This window comes from Lissotriton helveticus, chromosome 5_1, assembly GCF_964261635.1.
Source record: "Lissotriton helveticus chromosome 5_1, aLisHel1.1, whole genome shotgun sequence".
Taxonomy (NCBI): domain Eukaryota; kingdom Metazoa; phylum Chordata; class Amphibia; order Caudata; family Salamandridae; genus Lissotriton; species Lissotriton helveticus.
The window spans coordinates 1667930714-1667951172 of record NC_136065.1 but is presented as its reverse complement, the minus strand read 5'-3'; the positions used below and the strand labels follow the sequence as shown (position 1 = coordinate 1667951172).

The window sequence follows — 20459 nt, the reverse complement described above, 5'->3', positions numbered from 1 at the left end:
CTTCACATGCCTCTCTTGGAAGACCTGTCGTCGGGACATGTCTGTCTGGAGCCATGCTGCCCTTCACATGCCTCTCTTGGAAGACCTGTTGCCGGCACATGTCTGAATGGAGCCATGGTGCCCTTCACATGCCTCTCTCTGTAGACCTGTAGCCGCGACATGTCTGTCTGGAGCCATGCTGCCCTTCACACGCCTCTCTTAGAAGACCTGTTATTTGAGGGTAAACACTCTGGGGCTCCAAGACCTTTTGTTTTGCTCTTTATTTAATTGTGCGTGTGAGGCGTTAGGCCTTAACATTCAATAGCATCTCCTTCTCTCCCTGACTTTTGAACAAGGTAGACAGACAGACGGACGGACAAATAGACAGACAGACAGACTTAATTTGGGCCTGTAGTTTCAGGTGGTGGGCACTAGCACTTATTTATTTGCAGTAGAGGTTTACCAAGAGCAAAAGAGGAAAAAATAATAAAGCGGAAAAATGGAGGAAGAGAAAGACATAACCCTGTCACAAAGAGAGAAACCAGGAACCTCAGAAGTGAGATCAAGGCGTATGGGGTGTCTGTGAATTAATGATGACGGAAGTGGATTTAGGAATACAAACTTTTGGAATTCCATGTGTGTACATTTAATTGCACCAGCCACATGTTTCAGATAAGAGTGTTGAGCACCGGCACTATATAATTTACAAATTAAGCATGGATGGATGGATGTTTTTATGTTAGTATTACTGCTGGCTTACCATACTCACCTTGGTACCCCCACAGACTTTGATCCTCGACTCACAGATCTTCAACAAGACCCATGGGATGTGCTTCATGCCTTTGAACAGACGTGATCTGCTTCTGTGTTCAATATCCAGTTTCTGTGGAAACATTCAGTACAATAATGTGTACTTTGACCCTGGACTCAAACCCGGCTTCCTAGCTTGCCCAAATTACATGATTCAAAGCAAATTGCTTTCATTCACTATGTGTCATTTTCTTTGACGAAGCAATTTAAAATACCACTGTAGTAATTCAGTTCAGGATAAGCACTTTACAAAAAGAACTCACTTGTATATGGTTATTATAGAATAATCTTGCTTCACATTTAATAACAAAAATAGGTCAGCGCGAAACGCAATTTCTACTTGCGTAATTCGCATTATTTCAGGCCTTTGACCGTCTCACTAAGATATAAAGATGAATGTCATTTGATTTTCGCATAATTTCACGTCATTTTCTCAAAGTTGCATATAATTATGCAAAAGCAAATTACGTATATTTCGCACACCTCTAAACAATATTTACCATATATTCAGAGAACATGACATACTAAAATATCTTGGGTAACTTGTAGCAATCTCGTCAGGGCATGGAGCATTCTTGAATGTTTCATGTTTGGAAAAATATTACTTTCAATAAGTGACACTCAATGTGGTGATGTAATCAAACGCACTGAACTGAGACACTTAACAATGATTTTAAAACGTATCTATTTTGGTTTTGAAGGATGATATTTTGATGAAAAAGTATCTTTTTTAGTTTTGAAGGATGATACTTTGATGAAAAAGCATCTATTTTGGTTTTGAAGGATGACATTTTTTCTTGACATTTGTTGCATGATTTTCATGCTGACTCTTTTGATGGACCCTCGAGCTTTGGCGCTCAGAGCCACCTCAGACCCCCGGCTCACCTCTGGCTCGGCTCTCTCTTCGAAGATGGTGGCTGGCCCACCTGTGTGACGCAGGTACCAGGCTGGGGTGCACGGGCATCGGGAGGTTGGCTCACCCTAACCTTGCTGTCAGTAGAGGGGCGGGGCAGGGACAGTGAGAAGCTTCCATCAGGCTAAGGGGACACTAACAGAGGTAGGGACAGTGCACAGGGCGTGCAGTCAGTCTCCCTTACTTAGGATTCAGTGTACGTGGTGGGTCGAGGGGGGGTTATTCCTTTGGGAAGCCAGAGACGGATGTACACTCTCTCTCCATATGCCCAGCTTTGCTGTTGCTGCCGACGGCCCCCCCGGGACCTCGCGCGGGTGGTGCAGCAGACATTACCGAGCCCTCAGCCATCTTCCAAAGTGTCCTTGATTATTCTCAGCTCCATTAACTGTGCTGTAAATCTGCAGGAAAGCACGAATCCGGCACCTGTACAGCACCCTGGGGTGCCCTCACCCCCCCTTGTTGAGTGTCAGCAGCACAAAACCACAAATGCAGCAACTGCACGGCTCCCCGGTGTGTCTGCGCTTTCCTGACCGCGCCTCAGCGTGTATCCGGCATCTGCGCATCACCCAGGGGTGCCCTGCCCCCCCAGCCGCCGCCCCTGCCGTGTGTGCCCAAAATAAGAGCGCAGCAGACGGGCGGGGCCTCAGAGGAGAAAGGCTGGCTCTTTTGCACGACTGACGGTAGCAAAAGGGATGAGGACACATGTGGAGGAGATGACGTAACGCAGGCCCCACATATTTAGGTGCCCCCACCCCTTCGGGTGGCCCCTATTCAGCCCAAGACCAATGAATATCTGTGAAACATGGGAGTCTTAGGGGCAGTCGCAGCCGGCATTACTTATGGGGGCTGGGATAGGGGCCGGGGTGTGGAGGGGGTGCGAGTAGGGTGACCAACTGGCATGAGTGCAAATTCAGGACTTTGAGTGTAAAAATTCAGGACAAAGGGTCAAAATTCAGGACAAAAATTCAGGACAAAAGGTACGTTTTACAGACACATCAGAGGAGGTCACACTATAGTCAGCGTCGGATTGGTAACGGGGGCATTCGGGCAATGCCCGAGGGGCAGGGGGCCGAGTTCCACCTGAGGGCTGCTTTTGAGCAGCCTGGGGGCCGATTTGGGCGGTGTCTCTGTTGTGTTGTTCGACTATCCCGCCAGCGGCCCAGTGGGTGTCTGAGTGGCCTTTCTGGAGGGAGATGGGCACTCATCACTCCGGTATAGGAACAACAGGTAGAGGTGTCACCCCTTTTCTTTAGCTGGGCCTCCCATTAATGTAGGCATACTAAGTGGGGCAGGGGGCCAGATCAGAAGTGGCCTCACTTGTTTTCAGGTGTGTTTCACTACTAAACTGATGCATGCTTTTTTTTTTTAAACCCCCCCCCCCCTCCCCTTTTTGGGGAAAATTACGCTGAAAGCAGTGATTTGAGTGAAGGCATTATGCAAATGTAGGCCGATTTTTTTATGCGTGCCCAGGCCGATTTTTAATCCCAATCCAACCCTGACTACAGTATATAATGAATCCCATCTATATCCAAACATATTCATCCATTTGCAAACCTAACCATCATTTATCCTTCCTTCCATCCATTCCTCCATCCACAATTTCACTCATCCATTCATCCACCCGTTCACCCTATCTATCCGTACACTCATCCATCCAGTCCTACACCCATCCATCCACTCATCCATTCAGCCATTTACACTTTCATTCATCCAACCATCCTTTCACTTATTCATCCATCCACCCAGTCACTCATCCTTCCACCCATTCACCTTTTCAGTCATCCATCCATCCTCCCTTTCTCTCTCCATTGACCCTTTCACTTAGCCATCCTTCCTTCCATCCATCCACCCATCCTTCTGCTCATCCAATCATGAATCCATTCATTGACCCTATTACTCATCCATCCTTTCACTCATCTATCCACCCATTCACCCGCCCATCATCCACCCTTTTACTCATCCATCCATCCTTTCGCTCATTATCCATCCATTCACCCTTTCATACATCAATTCACCCTTTCACTAATCTATCCAGGTATCCCTTTACTCACTCACTCACCCACCTTTTCATATTAATTATGAGCGGAGTTTTTATCTGCAGTGTCGCATACGGAAGAGGCCCATCAAGAATTTCACCCTTGTTGTAGTTCCTAAGGCAAGTTCTAGGATAGGCTATGGGACGGACATACCCCTCACCCTCAATCTAAAATGGCGAGCTTCTTCTCTGGATATCGATGAACGCAGAAATTGAGCAGGCAGGTTGAGTTCAGTAACTTGCGGGCAATAAACACGACCCCTTAATCAGTCACAATGGACTGAGGGACTCCTAAAGTTGCAACCAGGCACAGGCTGCTGGCCGCCTTCAGTACACACCGTGGTCCGCCTCATATGCTTACCTCGGTCTTGACCGGTGAAAGTCGAGGTGGAGAGTCATAAGGAGTCCTGGAGCAAAGTTATGGGTGCCAGTTGCACAGCAGACTTCTCTATGAATGTGGTGGGGTAGTAGCAAGGCAACCGCCATAGTAGTGCTACTGAAGACCTGCTAAAGCAGGGAAATATACTTAAAAGTGATCCCAAGCCCTGGAGCCTAAGCGCGGCTCGACCTTCTGTTGGCCATTCGTTGTACAGTGTATATACATGACTAGCTATAGGAGCTATAAATTAAAACATATAAGAGAGGGGCTAAGGAGAGATGAAGGGCACCATGGTGGGTGGTAGTCAGGGAATACATAAGAAAGGTCATGGAAGGGGCAACAACAAAGATTGTCGCCCTGGGCGCCACTATTGCACATAGTTTAGAGTTCAACAGTGCTTCCAGAGCCTTTGCAGAAACCACCTATAACGTTTTTGTCCTGTTTTTGTGGTACACAGTTACACGAAAGCTAAGCCTCATTGTTTAAAATAAGTTTGCATTTGCAAACAAATACGAAACAGAGACGTTTTGAGGCAAGGGCAAAGTGTGCAACTTCCAAGGACCCCAAGCTATAAAGCCCCCCACCCCCCTAGGAAGATGGTCTATTTCTATATTATTTATGTCTATTTATCTCAACGTACCCCCCTTGCCTGTGTAGTTTTAAGGCTTGTTGAGCCCTAAGGGAAGACATACATCTGCTGTTTCTGCATGATTCAGTTTCTAAAACTTTAACATAGTTTAATATTTTTGTGCTTTGTGTAAGCTTCAGTTTTCAGAAAATGGTTAATAAAATTCACAAATGTTCCCAACAGGGGGCCCCTAAACATGTCATGCACAGTGCCCCGAAAATCATTAAGATGACAATGATACAGGGCAGTAGCTATCAATGGCGGAGAAGGAGCATCGACACCTGGTCTATTGCACACCAATTACTGTTGCCTTTTACTGTGCTAACAGACAGCGGGGTGACATTATCATTGCTTGCACTGGGGCCCAGTGCTCTCGTGTTACACCTCCGCACAGAGACTATATTTTATCTGTCATTTCATCTGTTTAATGCGTCGTGCGATGAGGATCTCCTGAAGAATAGCCAGAATGCAGGAAACCTCCAAAAATGCATTAGGATCGGATTCGGACATTAATAGTTTCCCAGCCTCCAATCCATCCAATGGGGCCTTGAGGCCTGGTCCCTTTAGAATGAGTTTTACTGAGTCTACAGGTCAGAGGTCGAGAAAGGGTGCCGAAAAATGTAAAAAGGGAAAGGCTCAAAATGTGCTCTACACGTCCAGAAGTACAGTGGCTGGGTACCCTAAAGTTGTTCTCGGCCAATGAGAGCACCCCTGCAGTGTACCAGCGAGCTCTAGGATTTGCTGATGGCTTTCAAGCCAATCCTAAATCGCTTTGTTTGGTCTCCACAGCAAACGGTTGGCATTGGAAAGACACATGATTGGCTGTCACTCAACAGCTGTTAAAATTACGGACAAATGGCGTCCGTTAAAGAAACTTTAAACGGACAACGGACGGCCGGCCGAAATTACGGACTGTCCGTGAAATTTACAGATGGTTGGTCACCCTAGGCGCGAGGGGTCATGGGTGGGGGAGGATTTGCAGAGGGTGTCGTACGGGGGGGTCACAGGTAAATAAAAATATTTAAATTAAACTTACCTTCCTTTTCGTTGGGACCCGCGGCTGCTCCTGCTCTCCTGTCTCCAGCAGGAATAGGAAGCAAGCAGCTAGGCTCCCTCCGGACCCTCCACTAAGCCAATCACTAAGCTGCAAGCACCGTCGTGATTGGTCGGGACATCACCCAGCCAGGGGCTAATGGGGTATCGTGTCCATGTTCTTTATGTAGGCTGCTATGTAGCCTGCATGGAGGGAGGGCAGAGTACGCATGACTGGTTAGTACGGCCCTAGAGGGCCGACAAAACAGACTTTGCGCAGTCAGGAGTGTGCAAACCACTCCTTCCCTGCTCAAAGAGCAAAGGAGCCCCGCCCACCTGCCCGCCCAGAATGCACAAAGGAAACATAAAATGGTAATAACTAAAAGTTATTACCATTTCATGTTTTGACTTTCTCGCACTGCGAGAAAGCAGTGGGGCGACGCTCCTCCGCCCTAGTGGAGGAGTCACCCCTGCTCAGGGGCCCCTCATCACATTCTGAAGGGGCCCCACTATTTAGCATTATTTCACTGGTGCAGCGGAGAGGACGAGGAATGAAGGTGATGGTGCAGTGTGAAGCACGTGCCAGTGAAGACGGCGTTTGAGACAAGGGTTTGAGTACTGGGTTCTTGGGGCGTTCAGGTGTAACTGGGGGTGCAGTGACACAGGGTTTCAGGGAGGGACTCATACATATCCAGTGTCGGACTGGAACAGAGAATGGGCCTGTCAGCTAAATAAAAGTGTGCCTCATTAGGAAATGAAAGAGCTAAAAAAGTGGCCTAAGTTTTCAAAGTGGGGCCAAGTCATGGAAGGTATGGAGGGCTGCACACATGTGTGCTTGCTCCGGGGAATTATTGTAGTTATATCAGGAACTCAACAGTAAACAAGCATTTACAATGCAATGGTTTCGCCTTTGGAAAAGTTAGAGCTATTGGCATTGTAAATGACAACATTTGTATTTATGTGTTGGTTTTGAAAACAGATAAATAAATGGCATTGTCATTTACATTGCCATTAGCTTAATCTCGGCAGTCACTCTGCACTCCCCCTGCACTCCCTAGCTACTCCCCCTGCACACCCTAGCTACTCCCCCTGCACTCCCTAGCTACTCCCCCTGCACTCCCCCTGCACTCCCTAGCTACTCACTACTCTGCACACTCACTACTCTGCACACTCACTACTCTGCACACTCACTACTCTGCACACTCACTACTCTGCACACTCACTACTCTGCACACTCACTACTCTGCACACTACACAAAGATCTGTTACAATTAGAATTAAATAAAACGAGGTGTAAAAAATGATATGAAGTAATCTTCCTAGAGTCCCTTGTTCCCGTCGAAGGGGACTCTTTCAGAATATGTGACACTCCCCCTGCACTCCCCCTGCACTCCCTAGCTACTCACTACTCTGACACTCACTACTCTGCACACTCACTACTCTGCACACTCACTACTCTGCACACTCACTACTCTGCACACTCACTACTCCCCCTGCACCCCCCCTGCACTCCCCCTGCACTCCCTAGCTACTCACTACTCTGCACACTCACTACTCTGCACACTCACTACTCTGCACACTCACTACTCTGCACACTCACTACTCTGCACACTCACTACTCTGCACACTCACTACTCTGCACACTCACTACTCTGCACACTACACAAAGATCTGTTACAATTAGAATAAAATAAAACGAGGTGTAAAAAACTCCAGAATGAACTGCAAAGCACTAAGAAGTAACACTAAAACACAAGCAGTTGCCACCGTTGGCCCACCCATTACATCAATACTCCTGTACAGTAAACAATAGTTGTCCAGCACAGGAACACACATTAGTTGGGACATCAGTTTTGTTCCAGTGTCAGGAACATCATCACTTTCCTGCACAAATAAGCTATATTCCTATTGGCTGAGCAGAACCTTCAGTTAAAAATGTGCCACGATAATTGAGAATCTCTGTAGGAGTGATTGATTTTCCGTTTTTTACATTTCATGTTCCACATGGCCAAGTGTTTAATTTCCCCCTTTAATCGAGAGGAATTGTTCCGTTTTGGAACAGAGTTCCATTAAAAAAAGTTGCATTAAAAAAGGGAACTTTTCATCATCTCAGGAAGTGGGGGTTCCAGTTTACAGGAATGCAGGAAGCACATAAGACACAATAGAATATTTTTTCTCATTTGAGTTTGAAGTCATTCCGCTTATATAGTTGTAGGTACATGCAGGCACTCGTAGGTATGGAAAGAAGACAAAACGAGGAATGCACGAACACAGGCACCTACATTTGCATTAAGACATTCCTACAGAGATATGCAGATGCATTTACAATGGGCAACATGAGACCACCTACTTATATGTAGCAAAGGCTGTTTTCATGTGCAAGAGAAGACACAATAATAGGAGTGTGGTGCTGTATAGATGACGTTTGCATTAGCTCTGCGCAGCAGGGCAGTGGGTGGTGCATTCTGTGTAATACTTGGGCCCTGGCACCTATTTGAAGCGTTGACACAGTTATCTTGGAAAGAAGAAATCCCAGGTCCCTTCGATCACCCTCAGCTGCCCCAGTTGTGCATTATTTGCAATAAACGAGGGTTCACACGTCACTCACAGAACCCTTGTCCACGCACGGGGGTGGGGACATACAGGGCTTGACCTTTGGAGGCACAAACTGATCCACCCCTCGACATTCTGTGACAAACTAGAAAGCGTTCTTGCTGGAAGCGACATTTCTGCATTTAAATCATCGCATCTGCTTCCCGTGCAGGAATCGCTGAGAGAGTCACACACCCACCGCTGGGATATAAAGCATACAGAGAGTAAATGGTACTCACGCTCCGGTGAGGTGGTCTGCGCTTGTCTGCCTCGGATCCTGTCTCAGAAGGCTTTGGCTTCACTGGTGCGAGTTTGACTCACAAGCAGCACCTTCAGGAGCCGCGGCCAAGGGATGGAAACTGAAAGCACCGCTCCCTCAAGGAATCTGCCCCTGCCTGAACCAGCCCCCGTGGAGGAACGGAAAGGGGCGGCTCTAAAGGGAAACCTTTCACGCACACGCAGGGACGATTACTAAGTTAGGGGTTTCTATGTTAGTTCCGTCCATGCCCTCCTCGCTGCTTTATTTGCATTAATCTCCAGGTATTTATGAATGCACGTGTGTGAAATGTGCGGGAGGGGGGCGGGAGACGACACGGAGGGCGGGAGATGACACGGAGGGCGGGAGGGGGGCGGGAGACGACACGGAGGGCGGGAGGGGGGCGGGAGACGACACGGAGGGCGGGAGGGGGGCGGGAGACGACACGGAGGGCGGGAGGAGGGCGGGAGGGGGGCAGGAGAGGACACGGACGGCGGGAGGGGACACGGACTGCAGGAAACGTGCACAGGACAGCGAGGGTGGGGCGGGGAGGCACACGGAGGGGGCGGGAATGGACAGCGCATCTCCGCCCAGGGAAAAAATCTCGGGAACGCCCCCGAATCTGGTCCGGCCTTGACGGACAGATCCGGCACTCAATGGCTAGCCTCCATTTATGGAGCTAGCCAATGAGAGCCGGGGGACGTTCCCGAAGTGCTTAGTGTAGACATAGGATTTCACCTGCGCTGAAAGTCTGCGCAGAGCGCAGCCTTTCGGCAGGCGAAACCCAAAAACAGCACACCAGATCATAACATATGCCCGAAAGCAGCCAAAAAACAGCCTCACACTGACCTTTCAGACCTGCCCTTCCGGCACTACCAGATTACCCTATATGCCCCTCTGACCCTGCATATACAAATGCAGAAAGAGGATTTGAGCGACACACATATAAATGCTGAGGGGTTTTAAGAGAGATTGTTGGGACAGGATTGCCCCCCTGTAGATGTGCTTGCTCTCCTTCCCTGTGTGCCCAACTGCGTGTATATCTGGTATTCTTTTTATTTTTGGGCCTAATGTCACTAACATAAGCATGTGCACAGGGGATTAGGACCAGGGCCTATTTTGTAAAAGATTAAGTGCTGGGGCCCAAAGTTTTGCGCAGAGGCCCAATGCCATTGCTATAAAATGTCAGAGTCTCCAAACGCCAAGGCTGTGTAGTCTCGATTACACATGCTCTTTCACCCACCACCAGAAACCCGTGGCTCCTTTATCTTATTCTTTCAGGTTCTTTTCATCCCATTTTTCTCACTCACTGTTTTTCTGTCCTTCACTTTCTCCTTCTCTCCTCATTTTGCGCTTTTCTCTCTCTTGCTCTGGTTCAAAGTGAAGAAAAGTAAGCGCTGGCCCCCAAAAATGAGTGCCAGTGGACCACGCGTGCAGCCGGTCATGCAACCTCCATTAAAGCCAAAGATGAGAGATCATCAAAGCAGTTTTGGTGAGACCTGCCTCTGTATTCAGTGAGGGAAGGAGGGACAAACCAACATAAATGGGTGTACCAAGCGCAGTTTTGGAACTAGCGTAAACGTTTAAAAAGTTCGAACTGAGCACTCATATAGTGGGTTCTTTGCCATAAATGATAGACTGTTCATGTGAGTGTGGGGAATTACAGTAAGCGCATTCTGCCACCTCTGCTAGGAGAAGCTTTGGATTGGATTGACCTGAAAAGAGGATTGCTTCTGCTGCCTGCAGTTTGTGTGAGAGACTCAGAAGCACGAGCACTCTGGGGTTGGGGGCGGGGGGGGGGAAGGTTGTGTGAGGCCTGACGGCCCCTGAGCCTAGACTGGAACATCGCTGGACGTCAGAGAAGAAAAGGATACCCAGACCCATGGGCTTGCGTTGTGAAGTCTTGGAAGTGGATTGAGTCTGCTTAATTGTGGGTGTAAGCATGACCAACCCAGCCGAAGCATGTGTGTTTTGTTCTACCAAAGGTTCAGTCAACTGATCCCCAGTTGGGTCAGCCAGACCACCCAAGTGCAACTAATGAGTCTTTTGTGAAGCTGACCAGTTCTCAGTGGTCAACTGGTCAGAACTTGGTGAAGATTCTGCTTTGGAACTTGAAAGTGAGTGCCAGAGTAAACTTACACTCAATGTGAACTGGTATCCAGAAAGGGGACCCTCCAGAGGAAGGCAAGGGCTTTGGAACCAACAGCAAGGACTGGGCTGGGAGCGGAGGAGGAGAGAAAGAGGTACTTTTGTGTAAAGACCCAAGCCTGAGATGCCCCTACAGGAACTCTGCTCAGCGCGACATTAAGAGAGCGCGCCCCTAGGACCCGGTCTCCCCGGTTCCCGCCCCCCCCCTCCTGTTCAGGCTTTGGGCAGGAGGATCGCCGTGAGGCCTCCGACCGCCCAAGTCCTTCCGGGTCATGGGTGACGCACTTCCGGTCGGGGGAGAAGGGGGCGGAGATTATGGCCTATTTAGGGGCCGGGGTCAGTGACCTCTGCCTCTTTGTCCCCCTTCTCCCCACATCAGACGGCTGTGCTCGCTTGGGACCGGCGCCTCCCCCCTCTATCCCTAGCTAAATCTTAAACTGCCCATCGTCTGTTCCGGTTTTTGTGAGGAGGCACGGTCGGCGGAGGAGGTGAGCCGGTGACGATTGCGGAGCACGGAGACAAAGGCGACGGTCCTTCCAGCGGTATCCCGGCAGGTCAGGTAAGGGGTGCGTGTGGCTGGGGGGGCTCGTTCGGAGCGGCAGGGAGCGGGTGCTGCGGGGCATTTCAGCCCGTCAATTTAACCGGCCCCGATCCCTTGTGGCTGCGGGCGGGGGCCTTTAGTGCACGTTTTCTTTTGCTGGCTGTGTCGGGCGCCGGGGGGGAAGGCCAGTGGGGGGGAGCGCGAGTAGCGCATGGTTTGGCGGGAAAGTGGTTGGGGGGAGCGAGGTGAGTGAGAATGCCACCCAAAAGAGCGAGTCACAAGAGGAAGGATGGCGAACCTGATATCGCCCAAATGTTGCAATTAATTTTGTCGAAGCTGGGCAGCAATCAGGAGAGTAGTGATGAGGACGATACAGTCCCCGAGCAACCGGCATCGGAGGGCATAGAGCGCCCGCGTAGGGAAGGGGTATCCAGAAAGGGGACCCTCCAGAGGAAGGCAAGGACTTTGGAACCAACAGCAAGGACTGGGCTGGGAGCAGAGGAGGAGAGAAAGAGGTACTTTTGTGTAAAGACCCAAGCCTGAGATGCCCCTACAGGAACTCATGAAGTTTAGAAGCTGTGAACTATGCCTAACTGCACAAGCCTACTGACTCCCATCCAACCCTTCCAGCCTGACTGGAAGCAGACCGGAGCTGGAAATCATGTTGCTGGACGAGAGGGAGAAGAAGCTTCCTATGGCCACTTCTGAGTACTGCACAGGAACTTTCAATTTTTACTGCCTTACAGAATGTAGAAGTAATGTGCTGTCACTTTTAGAAGCTTTTTTCTAGGCATCACAGCATCTCTAGGTGTGATTTCTAGGATGGGGATACAAGGTCCCAGAGATAAAACTAATGGAACCACCTTCAATGGGTGATCATGAAGATTGTGAGCGTGTGTGTTGTGTGTGTATATAAATCTATATACATACACACTTTTTATGCAGACTGGATTGAACAACTTTACTATGGTCAGGTCTCCGAAGTGTCTCAATCACTCCTGTTCTCCCATTCACATTACTCTTTTCTCCTGTCTCTTTGTTAGACATTCAGACATTTATACTCTGTTTCTTCTCATATATTTCTGAAGCTTTCAGTCTGCATACCTCATATCTCATCGCTTTCCTCTGAACTCTTTTTTCACTCTCCCTGTATAAACTTCATTGCTTGTCCCTCACTTCGCCACACTAACACACACACTGCACCCACTCACCTGTATGCACTTTCATTCTTTACCTTTTGCCATGTCAACATTTTGACAGCTGTGCACCTCAATCACACACTCTTGCATATAATCACAATTACAGTTGGCAAAGCTGACCACTACTCTGTGTGCTCTGCAGAGGCCAAGGATTGGGTGAGCATGTATTCCAAACCCATTTTATTCCCCACAAGAGGCACTGTGAAAAATTCACACTGTGATCAGCCTGAACTCCGCTGCTGCCAATCGTGGCCCTCACAGCTACATAGGAGTGGCTATTTTCACACTCCACACTATACATGAGTAATATCTATCATAAAAAAAACTACGGAAACACTATCCTGGAAAAAGCAAATACTCTTCGGGAATGCAAGATAAAGTAAAGCCTGAAATATAAACAGGAACAATATTGCTGTTCCCAGGCTGAGGGCAGTGTCTGTTGTTGCTGGCTGCGGCTATTGTTCGTAGTTGTGTACACAGGGTGGGAGGTGGGGGGTGATTTGGTACTGGTCGGGACATTTACAGACGAGGCACCAGTCCCACCAGGTCCCCCCTCAACCTACCTGAGTAACACGTCACTGCTAGCTATAACTTTCCAGCGGCTGAAGCACTTTATGTCACTTTGGCCGTATTTTAATCATAAACAACGTTTTGATGTTACTAAATTGGTCTGGGAGCTTCACTGAGGGGTGTAGTGCAGGCTGTGCAATGCACCGGTGCCCAGCGGTGGGAGGGAGACCAGTCTGCCCTGCACCAGCTGATGTTATTTCAGAGGCTGCCTGTTCTGATGTGTTTTAAGACAGTGCCTGCCAGGGACTTGGCAGTGTTTACTTTTCTGAGAGACTGGAAGGGAGTGGGGTACAGTTGCAGTAAAGGACAAGGGAACAATAAAGTAGAGACAGGAAAGGGATGAAAACGGAGCGGATGAAAGAGCAGGGAGGAAGGCTGAAAAGGTGACAGAATGAGGAAAGAAAAAAGGTTGAGCGAGGAAGGAAATAAGGCTGAGATAAGTGGGCGAGGGGAAAGGAAGAGAAAGAAATCAGAAATAAGAGAAGGGAAGAAGTAGATGAGCATATGTTGCAGAAATAAGAGGGGAAAGAGAGAGACTGAGTAAGGGGATGGAGAGGAGAGCATAAAATAGATGAGGCGATAAGAGGAGTGCAGGGTTGAGATAGGGAGACGAGAAGGAAAGACAAATAGAATGAGGAACTTGGAGAACTGTAACTTGCATCAATGTAGCAGGTGCAGTGACACCAGGGTCCAGGGGTTTGAGGTGTGTGCTGCACCTCATTTATAGCCGTATTTTAATACCCGTCTGGGAGCCTAGTTTCATTCCTTGCGCTAGGGCCCACAGCCACCAGGTTAGGCCACTGGCTTTACTGAGTAATTTCTTGATGCAATTGTGGTGGCAGTACTGGTAACCCTTGACACAAACTCTGAGACTCAGTTGGACTGGCTTTATGGTCACCAGGAGTTTTGGCTGTCTGGCAGGGTGCGGGCCAGTTTGACTGGCATGTGCTGTGCTTCTAGATAAATAATGGCAAAGCAAATGGTTTAAAAGCATGCTTGAAGCGTGTTTTAAAAACATTTATTTTTTGCATTTTATTTTAGTAGTGCTACAAGTAGGAACATGGCCGGAAGGTCCCCAGCTACAAAAATCAGCCCCTACACAGTGAAACTACCCCCACCATCCCACTGAAACGCCCAGTAGCCAGTCATCCTGAAGTTGCATTCCCTCTTAGTCCTGCACTACTAAGGGGTCGAGTGACTAGGTCTGGCTGTTAAACTCTGCTCCGTTCACAGAGTTTTCTAGAGTTTTCGCAAGTCTGCACTCTGAGTTGATTCGAGCTCCGAAAAACTCTGTGAAATGGCACAAAGTGGATTTTTCCTCTCTCACGGCTCACTAACGTTAAGTTGGCGAACGAGGAAAATCCAACGCTAGGCAATATTTCTCAATGTGGGCGATTGTGGCAGGTCGCAACCACTCACATTGAAAAACCTGACGCTCGCTTTAAGGAAGCTGCCACTCGAGTAGAACATCTACTTGAGAGGCAGAAAGAAGCTGTGCCCTCTTGCACTGTGTGTGATGCTGTTCGTGCAAATTCCCGGCGTTAAAAATCAGCTCAATTTTCCTTACTCTGCCACTTGCAGAACTCTGCGGAGCGCGGTGGAGTTTGTCACGCGGAACTTGGCTAACTCCGCCCAGGCCTAGGGTCAACGAGGTAGTCTTAGAGAAACAGTGTTTGCCTAACTAGGAGACAGATTTTCACAGTGGTGGACAAATGTGCCCCACTGGGCAACCCAGCTTCCTACACTATGCAACACTCAAGTGTCTTTACCTGCATTCTAACAGAAACTGTGATTACACTCTCCCGAACCATGCAGGGGAAATTTCTGTTCCAACACTTGTTTTCTTCATCACTTTCATTCACCATTTCTCTTCATTCTTTGTTCAACCCCCTCTCTGTCTCTTTGCATCGACCTCCTCTTAATTATCTTCTTTCTTTTGTCATTAGTCCCTTTTCCATTATCCAAGCCTGTCTTCCACCCGTTACCCCTTCTTAATCCACACCATAGTTTCATTTTTGCTTCCTTTCACCACTTCCTTCACTTATTTTTCTTACATTTCCTTGCTTTCTTCATCCATTGCTTCCCTTCTTCCCTACTATCATCCGTTCCTTCCATTTCTCCTTTCCTTTCTTCAATTTTCCCTTATCCTCTTGTCTGTTTTCTGTCGGCTTTCCCCAAGCTGCCCACAAAGCAGTACCCATTGATAATGTTGATGAAATATGATGGTTTGCTACTGAAATTCTTCACTTGGTCTGCTTTAGAGATCTGTCTTTAATCAGAAAGTGTGAAATCGTAGTCAAGACAACTAGGGTCGTACTGGCCTATAGGGCAATCATGCAGAGGACGGCTCGGATAAGTCCGTTTTTGAGCTGTTTGTGGGCCTGGTTTATGGTCTGCTGGGCCAGTTTTTTTTATTGCTGATCTCTCTTATATTAAAACAAATATTTCCTGCTACAAGCTCAAATCCATGAAGTCTTCCTTACCTTGAAAAATACTTGAACAGCGTGTCTACAAGTTAAAAACTGCCTTAGTTTGCAAGCAAGAGCCAGTACTTCAGCTTTCTAATTCTCTAATGGGGGGGGGGGGGGGCACTTTTATTTTGGTATCCCCACCTACTTTCTGTCCCAGTCAACCCTGATGCTGACTAAGCCTTTCATTCTTTGAAGGTCAAAAAAATGATGTGAAAACCTTGATGATAGTTATTGGCACCGAGAGAGCATCACATTTTCAGCAAGCCCCGTAAAACTTTTCACAAGTTGTTTGACATTAACTGCACCATAATCTGCTTAAGTATACCTTTCTAATCAACAGTCTCCAGCAGATGTTTCGAGCAGCGTGTGCGTACATAAATTTACAATTTTCCTGGGTAATAGTGCCTGGACGACAGCCGAGGTGTCAGGCTGAGCGTTGAAGAGCCAGCTCTGGGTGCTGGCTGGCACCGACTCTCGTGCAGGGAAGCGTATGGTTGGGGCGGGCAGCAGCTGACTCCCGTCCGGAAGCCTCGGAGGGGATCACTTTTCTGGCGCGCAGTATTTAACCGAAGCGGGGTGCGGGAAAGTATAGAGGAAAGCCAGATTCAACGCTGCGGGCATTGATTGGTCTCTGCATACGTGACGACTGATGTCACAGGAAGAGGCGGGCCTAAGGGATCGTGGAGCTAGGCGTGCAGTATCGTTAATAAGAGCGGATTACCTTCTGTGATGCCCCGGAAGAGCAATTAAACATGATTCTGAACACAGTGGGCCTCATTTATGAAAAGTGGCGCATCGTTGCGTGAACACAGCGACGCGTCACTTTTCATTGCCCCCTCCTTGCGACATGCTGGATGCGTCATATTCACAGTATGATGCATCATGTTGCAAGGAGTTACAGATACGTCAGTATTTCTGACGTATCTGTGGGCGCAAAAGTACTGCATTGGTGGAGTGTGTCACAAAAGTGACGCAACTCCAGCAATGGGTCATTTCACATAGCCAAGTCCCATTTCAAATGCGCGTGAGTCAGTCTTACGCCTGCTGTGAGGCATGCGTAAGATATTGATGCATTTGCGTCCTAGAAGTGGCGCAGTGAAATCTCATAGATTTCACTGCGTCACTTCTACGAGGCTTACTTGCGTCGGAACGCTCACCCTGCATACATTATACCTGGTGCAGGTGTAATGTGGCGCTGGGGTTTACAAAGTGACGCATCTACCTAGATGTGTCACTTTGTAAATATGACGAAACATAGCGCATTTTTTACTCCGCTGGTGCGTCAGAAAAAGTGATACACCGGCGGCGCAAAAGTGACACAAGGGCTCATGAATAAGCCCCCATTGTTTGTGATCTTGTTACATTTTTCTGATTTGCTTGGCAGGCCAGTGCAATTTGAAACGGGCTAGAGTAGTGCCTCCACGGCTTGTCCTGTGGACTAGTTAAAAGCAGAGATACTGAGAGCTGTCAGCTGGGTCAGTTAGACTAGCTGTTGTTAAAAAGATTTGTATAAGTGAAGTCCAGCTCTGGTTTCCTGGTGTTCAGTGTTCATAAAGCACCCTGGCTTCCAGCAGCGTCACACCCAAGTAGGCTGTGTGCATGGAGGCTGGGGCAGGAGGAAGGCTTCCCTTTCTTCAAGGAGACTAGCTGGGGTGGGGCAGGGCAGACTCCCAGGCACAGTCAGTGCTTAATTTGTAAAAAACATAAGTGCCAGGGCCCCCTCAGGGGGCTGCTTCTGCTTTCACCACCTATGGCTGCTGTCAGCCCTGCCAATTACAGTATCAACACAGCTAGTGACTAGCACACTCCCACAAGTGTGCCAATTCTGACTATTCCAGTTCTCCAAACCTATAAGAATAGCTTTGGCAACAGGCATTAGTCATTTTTAATGTATATTGAATTAATAAACAATTGTTGTGCTAGATTCTAAATTAGACAAACCGCGCCACCATGTGGCAGAGGTCATAAGTGCAGGTGTTGACAATTATGTGCCAGTGTTGAACACCAGAAACCAACGGCTCAAATTAAGCACTGCAGGTACTAGCCTTCAGACAGGGCTACCACTTTCAAGAACTATTAATCCAGAGGAAAGGGTGACCGCGTGGGGCCCTGTACCCTTCATTTCAGATATGCAGCATTCCCTATCACTGGAGCTGCTGTAGGCTGTCACAGATCAGAGGATGTACCGTGAGGCCCTTGGCAGATGTGGAGGAAGTAGTGTGAGTCACAGATCAGAGGATGTACCGTGAGGCCCTTGGCAGACGTGGAGGAAGTAGTGTGAGTCACGAGGCAGGGAAGGAGCCACTGTGTGGTTACTGAGGAGGTATTCTGATTCACTAGGCGAGGACAGAGGAGACAGTTCTGAGGCAATATGGGAGGAGGAAGGGGTAGTGGTAAAACCCTTGACAAGGACGAAGGAGTTAGTGTGAAACACCAACCGAGAATGAAGAAGTTAGTAGGAGGCACTCTTCAAGGATAGCAAAAGTAGGATAAAGCTCTAGACCAGGTGGAGAAAGAATTGTGAGACAGTAGGTGGGGTGGAGGAGCGAGTCTGAGCCACTACATCGGAACAGAGGAGGCAATGTGAGGCCCTAGATTGAGAGGAAGATGATAGTGTAAAAGTTGGAGGAAGCTGTGTGAGTTACTAGGTGGAGGAAGTAGGAGATAGTCTGAGGCACTCAGCAGGTATGGAGGGCATAGTGTGAGGTGCCGTGCTGGTGTGGTAGAGGTACTTAGAGGCAGGAGGTGGGAGTGAGGAGGTAGTGCATGGATGGATGAGGTGGTGAGGTACTAGATGGGAATGAAGGGGTAGAGAGGGAAACTAGGCGTGGATTACGGGGTGGTGTGAGACACTACCCAGAGATGAAGGAACTTGTGCATGACAGTAGGCAAGAATGGATAAACGAGGTAGAGTGAAATAATAGCAGGAACGATGGATGTAACCTGAGGCGGAGTGCGCTGCCTGAAGTGTGTCTTAAATTGACCCTCGCATTGTTTGGCTTTGATATGGCTCACAGTTACTAAAGTACAGCTCTGTGTGTCTCTCTTCTCCGTCTGTGTCAATCTTTCCAACTTTTTGTGTCTCTTTGTGTATGCCTGTGCCCACCCATTGTTTCTTTGTGTTGGTCTGCATGGTACCTTTTGTGCGACTGTCCGTCTTTCTGTTTGGTGCCCCTTGTGTGTGTCTGTCCTCTAATTGTTTCTGGTCTCAACGATGCGTCTCTGGTGCCCCGTGTGTCCCCATCCATCTGTGGGTCCCTCTGTCCCTGCCTTGCTCCTGATCGGATCTGGCTGTTTACCCCGGATGTTCCTTATTTTTTCTGGTATCCCTGTGCCCCTCTCTATGGGATCTCTCTTTGTGCCCCTCTTATTCTGTCTGGCACCTCTGTGCCCTTCTCGTGTGACTCTATGTATACCCCTTGTGTGCCCTTTTCATTCTGTGTCCATCCCTCTGGGGGTCTGCCTGTGTGCCTTCTGTGCTTCTCTCTCTGGGGTCTGTCGGTGTGCCCCCTTCTCGGGTTCTCCTCTGTATTCCTCTCTCTGGGGTCTGTCCACGTACCCCCTGTGTCCCTCTGATTCTGTCTGGGGGTCACTCTTTTTCTGGGGCCCGTCATGGTGCCCTGTGCACACATCTCTCTGGGGTCTGACTGTGTGCCATCTGTGCCCTCTCACTGGGCCCTCCCTGCATGCCCTCTCGGCCCCTCCCTCTGGTAATTTTGTACATCTCTCTCTCTCTGTCTGTCTGTCTCTCTCTCTCTCTCTCTCTCTTCTGTTCCACTATGACTGTGATCTTTCAATGTACCATGCTTGTCCTACTCACTGTTCTGCGTGTGCCCTGTGTGTGCTGCTCACTGTGCCATGCCTGCCCCGCCTGTGTCCCGCGTCACCTCTGCCTCGTGCCCCCTGTGTTCTTCTTTCCAGACAGCCCCTCGCAGGCTTCGCGGGTGCAGGTCTCGATCCAGACCCTGGACATGAACGACAACGCCCCCCAGTTCCAGGAAGTGTACGACGCCTTTGTATGCGACAACGCGCAGGCCGGACAGGTGGGTGTCCACTGAGGGTCTGCGGGCCGCAGTGGGTGGTATGAAACACTCCTTTCCCACATCCTGGCATGAACTCCTCAAATGGTCTGTTTTCTGCATCCTCGCCTGTGCATACTTCTCACTTAAAATATCAAAATTAATTGGAGGAGCCCATAAATGTATGTTCATGAATTGGCAATGAGGTTCCTCCCATCTTGAAAGGGTACATTGCTTTGCTTCTTTGTGGCTGAGACATTCGTGGCTAGTGGCTGCCTCTAGGTTGTCTTGGCCCTGCGCCTGGTTATACCCACGATTGCCTCTGCCAGGTTCATGCATATGTGCATACTGCTGCCCCCTGGGTGGTCTACGCATGCTGTTGCTTGCTGTTGATATTGAAAGCGATCAACAAATCTTTAGTGTCTTAGAGTGAAAGTAGCCTTGCTTCATTCTAACTCCAAGTCCCTGCAGAAGTAGTATAGAAAGGTGCGAAATTTACAGCCACCGAGTCAAATACAATAAATCCATTCCCTGTCCCAGCAGAGGAAGATGGAAGGATATCAAACTTTGCAGCTACAGTGTTTAATGAATCCCTTTCCTGTCCCAGCTGAGGAAGATGGGAAGGTGCGAAACTTTACAGCCACAGTGTTAAATTAATCCATTCCCTGTCCCAGCTGAGGAAGATGAAAAGGTGCGAAACTTTACAGCCACAGAGTTAAACGAATTAATTCCCTGTACCAGCAGAGGCATATGGAATGGTGTGAAACTTTACAGCCAGGGTGTTAAATGAATCCCTTCCCTGTACCAGCAGAGGCATATGGAATGGTGTGAAACTTTACAGCCACAGTATTAAATGAACCACTCCCCAGTCCCAGCAGAGGAAGATT

At 48.7% G+C, this 20459-nt stretch overlaps 1 protein-coding gene across 1 annotated transcript in view; it reads left to right on the top strand.

Annotated features, from left to right (window-relative positions):
- The window catches only part of CDH24 (cadherin 24), a 799438-nt gene that overhangs the window by 708591 nt on the left and 70388 nt on the right, over window positions 1-20459 (top strand). Inside the window, exon 11 of the mRNA XM_078644893.1 lies at window positions 19475-19596. Within this exon, the coding sequence (XP_078501019.1) occupies window positions 19475-19596 (122 nt within the window). The remainder of the gene's footprint in view (window positions 1-19474; window positions 19597-20459) is intronic.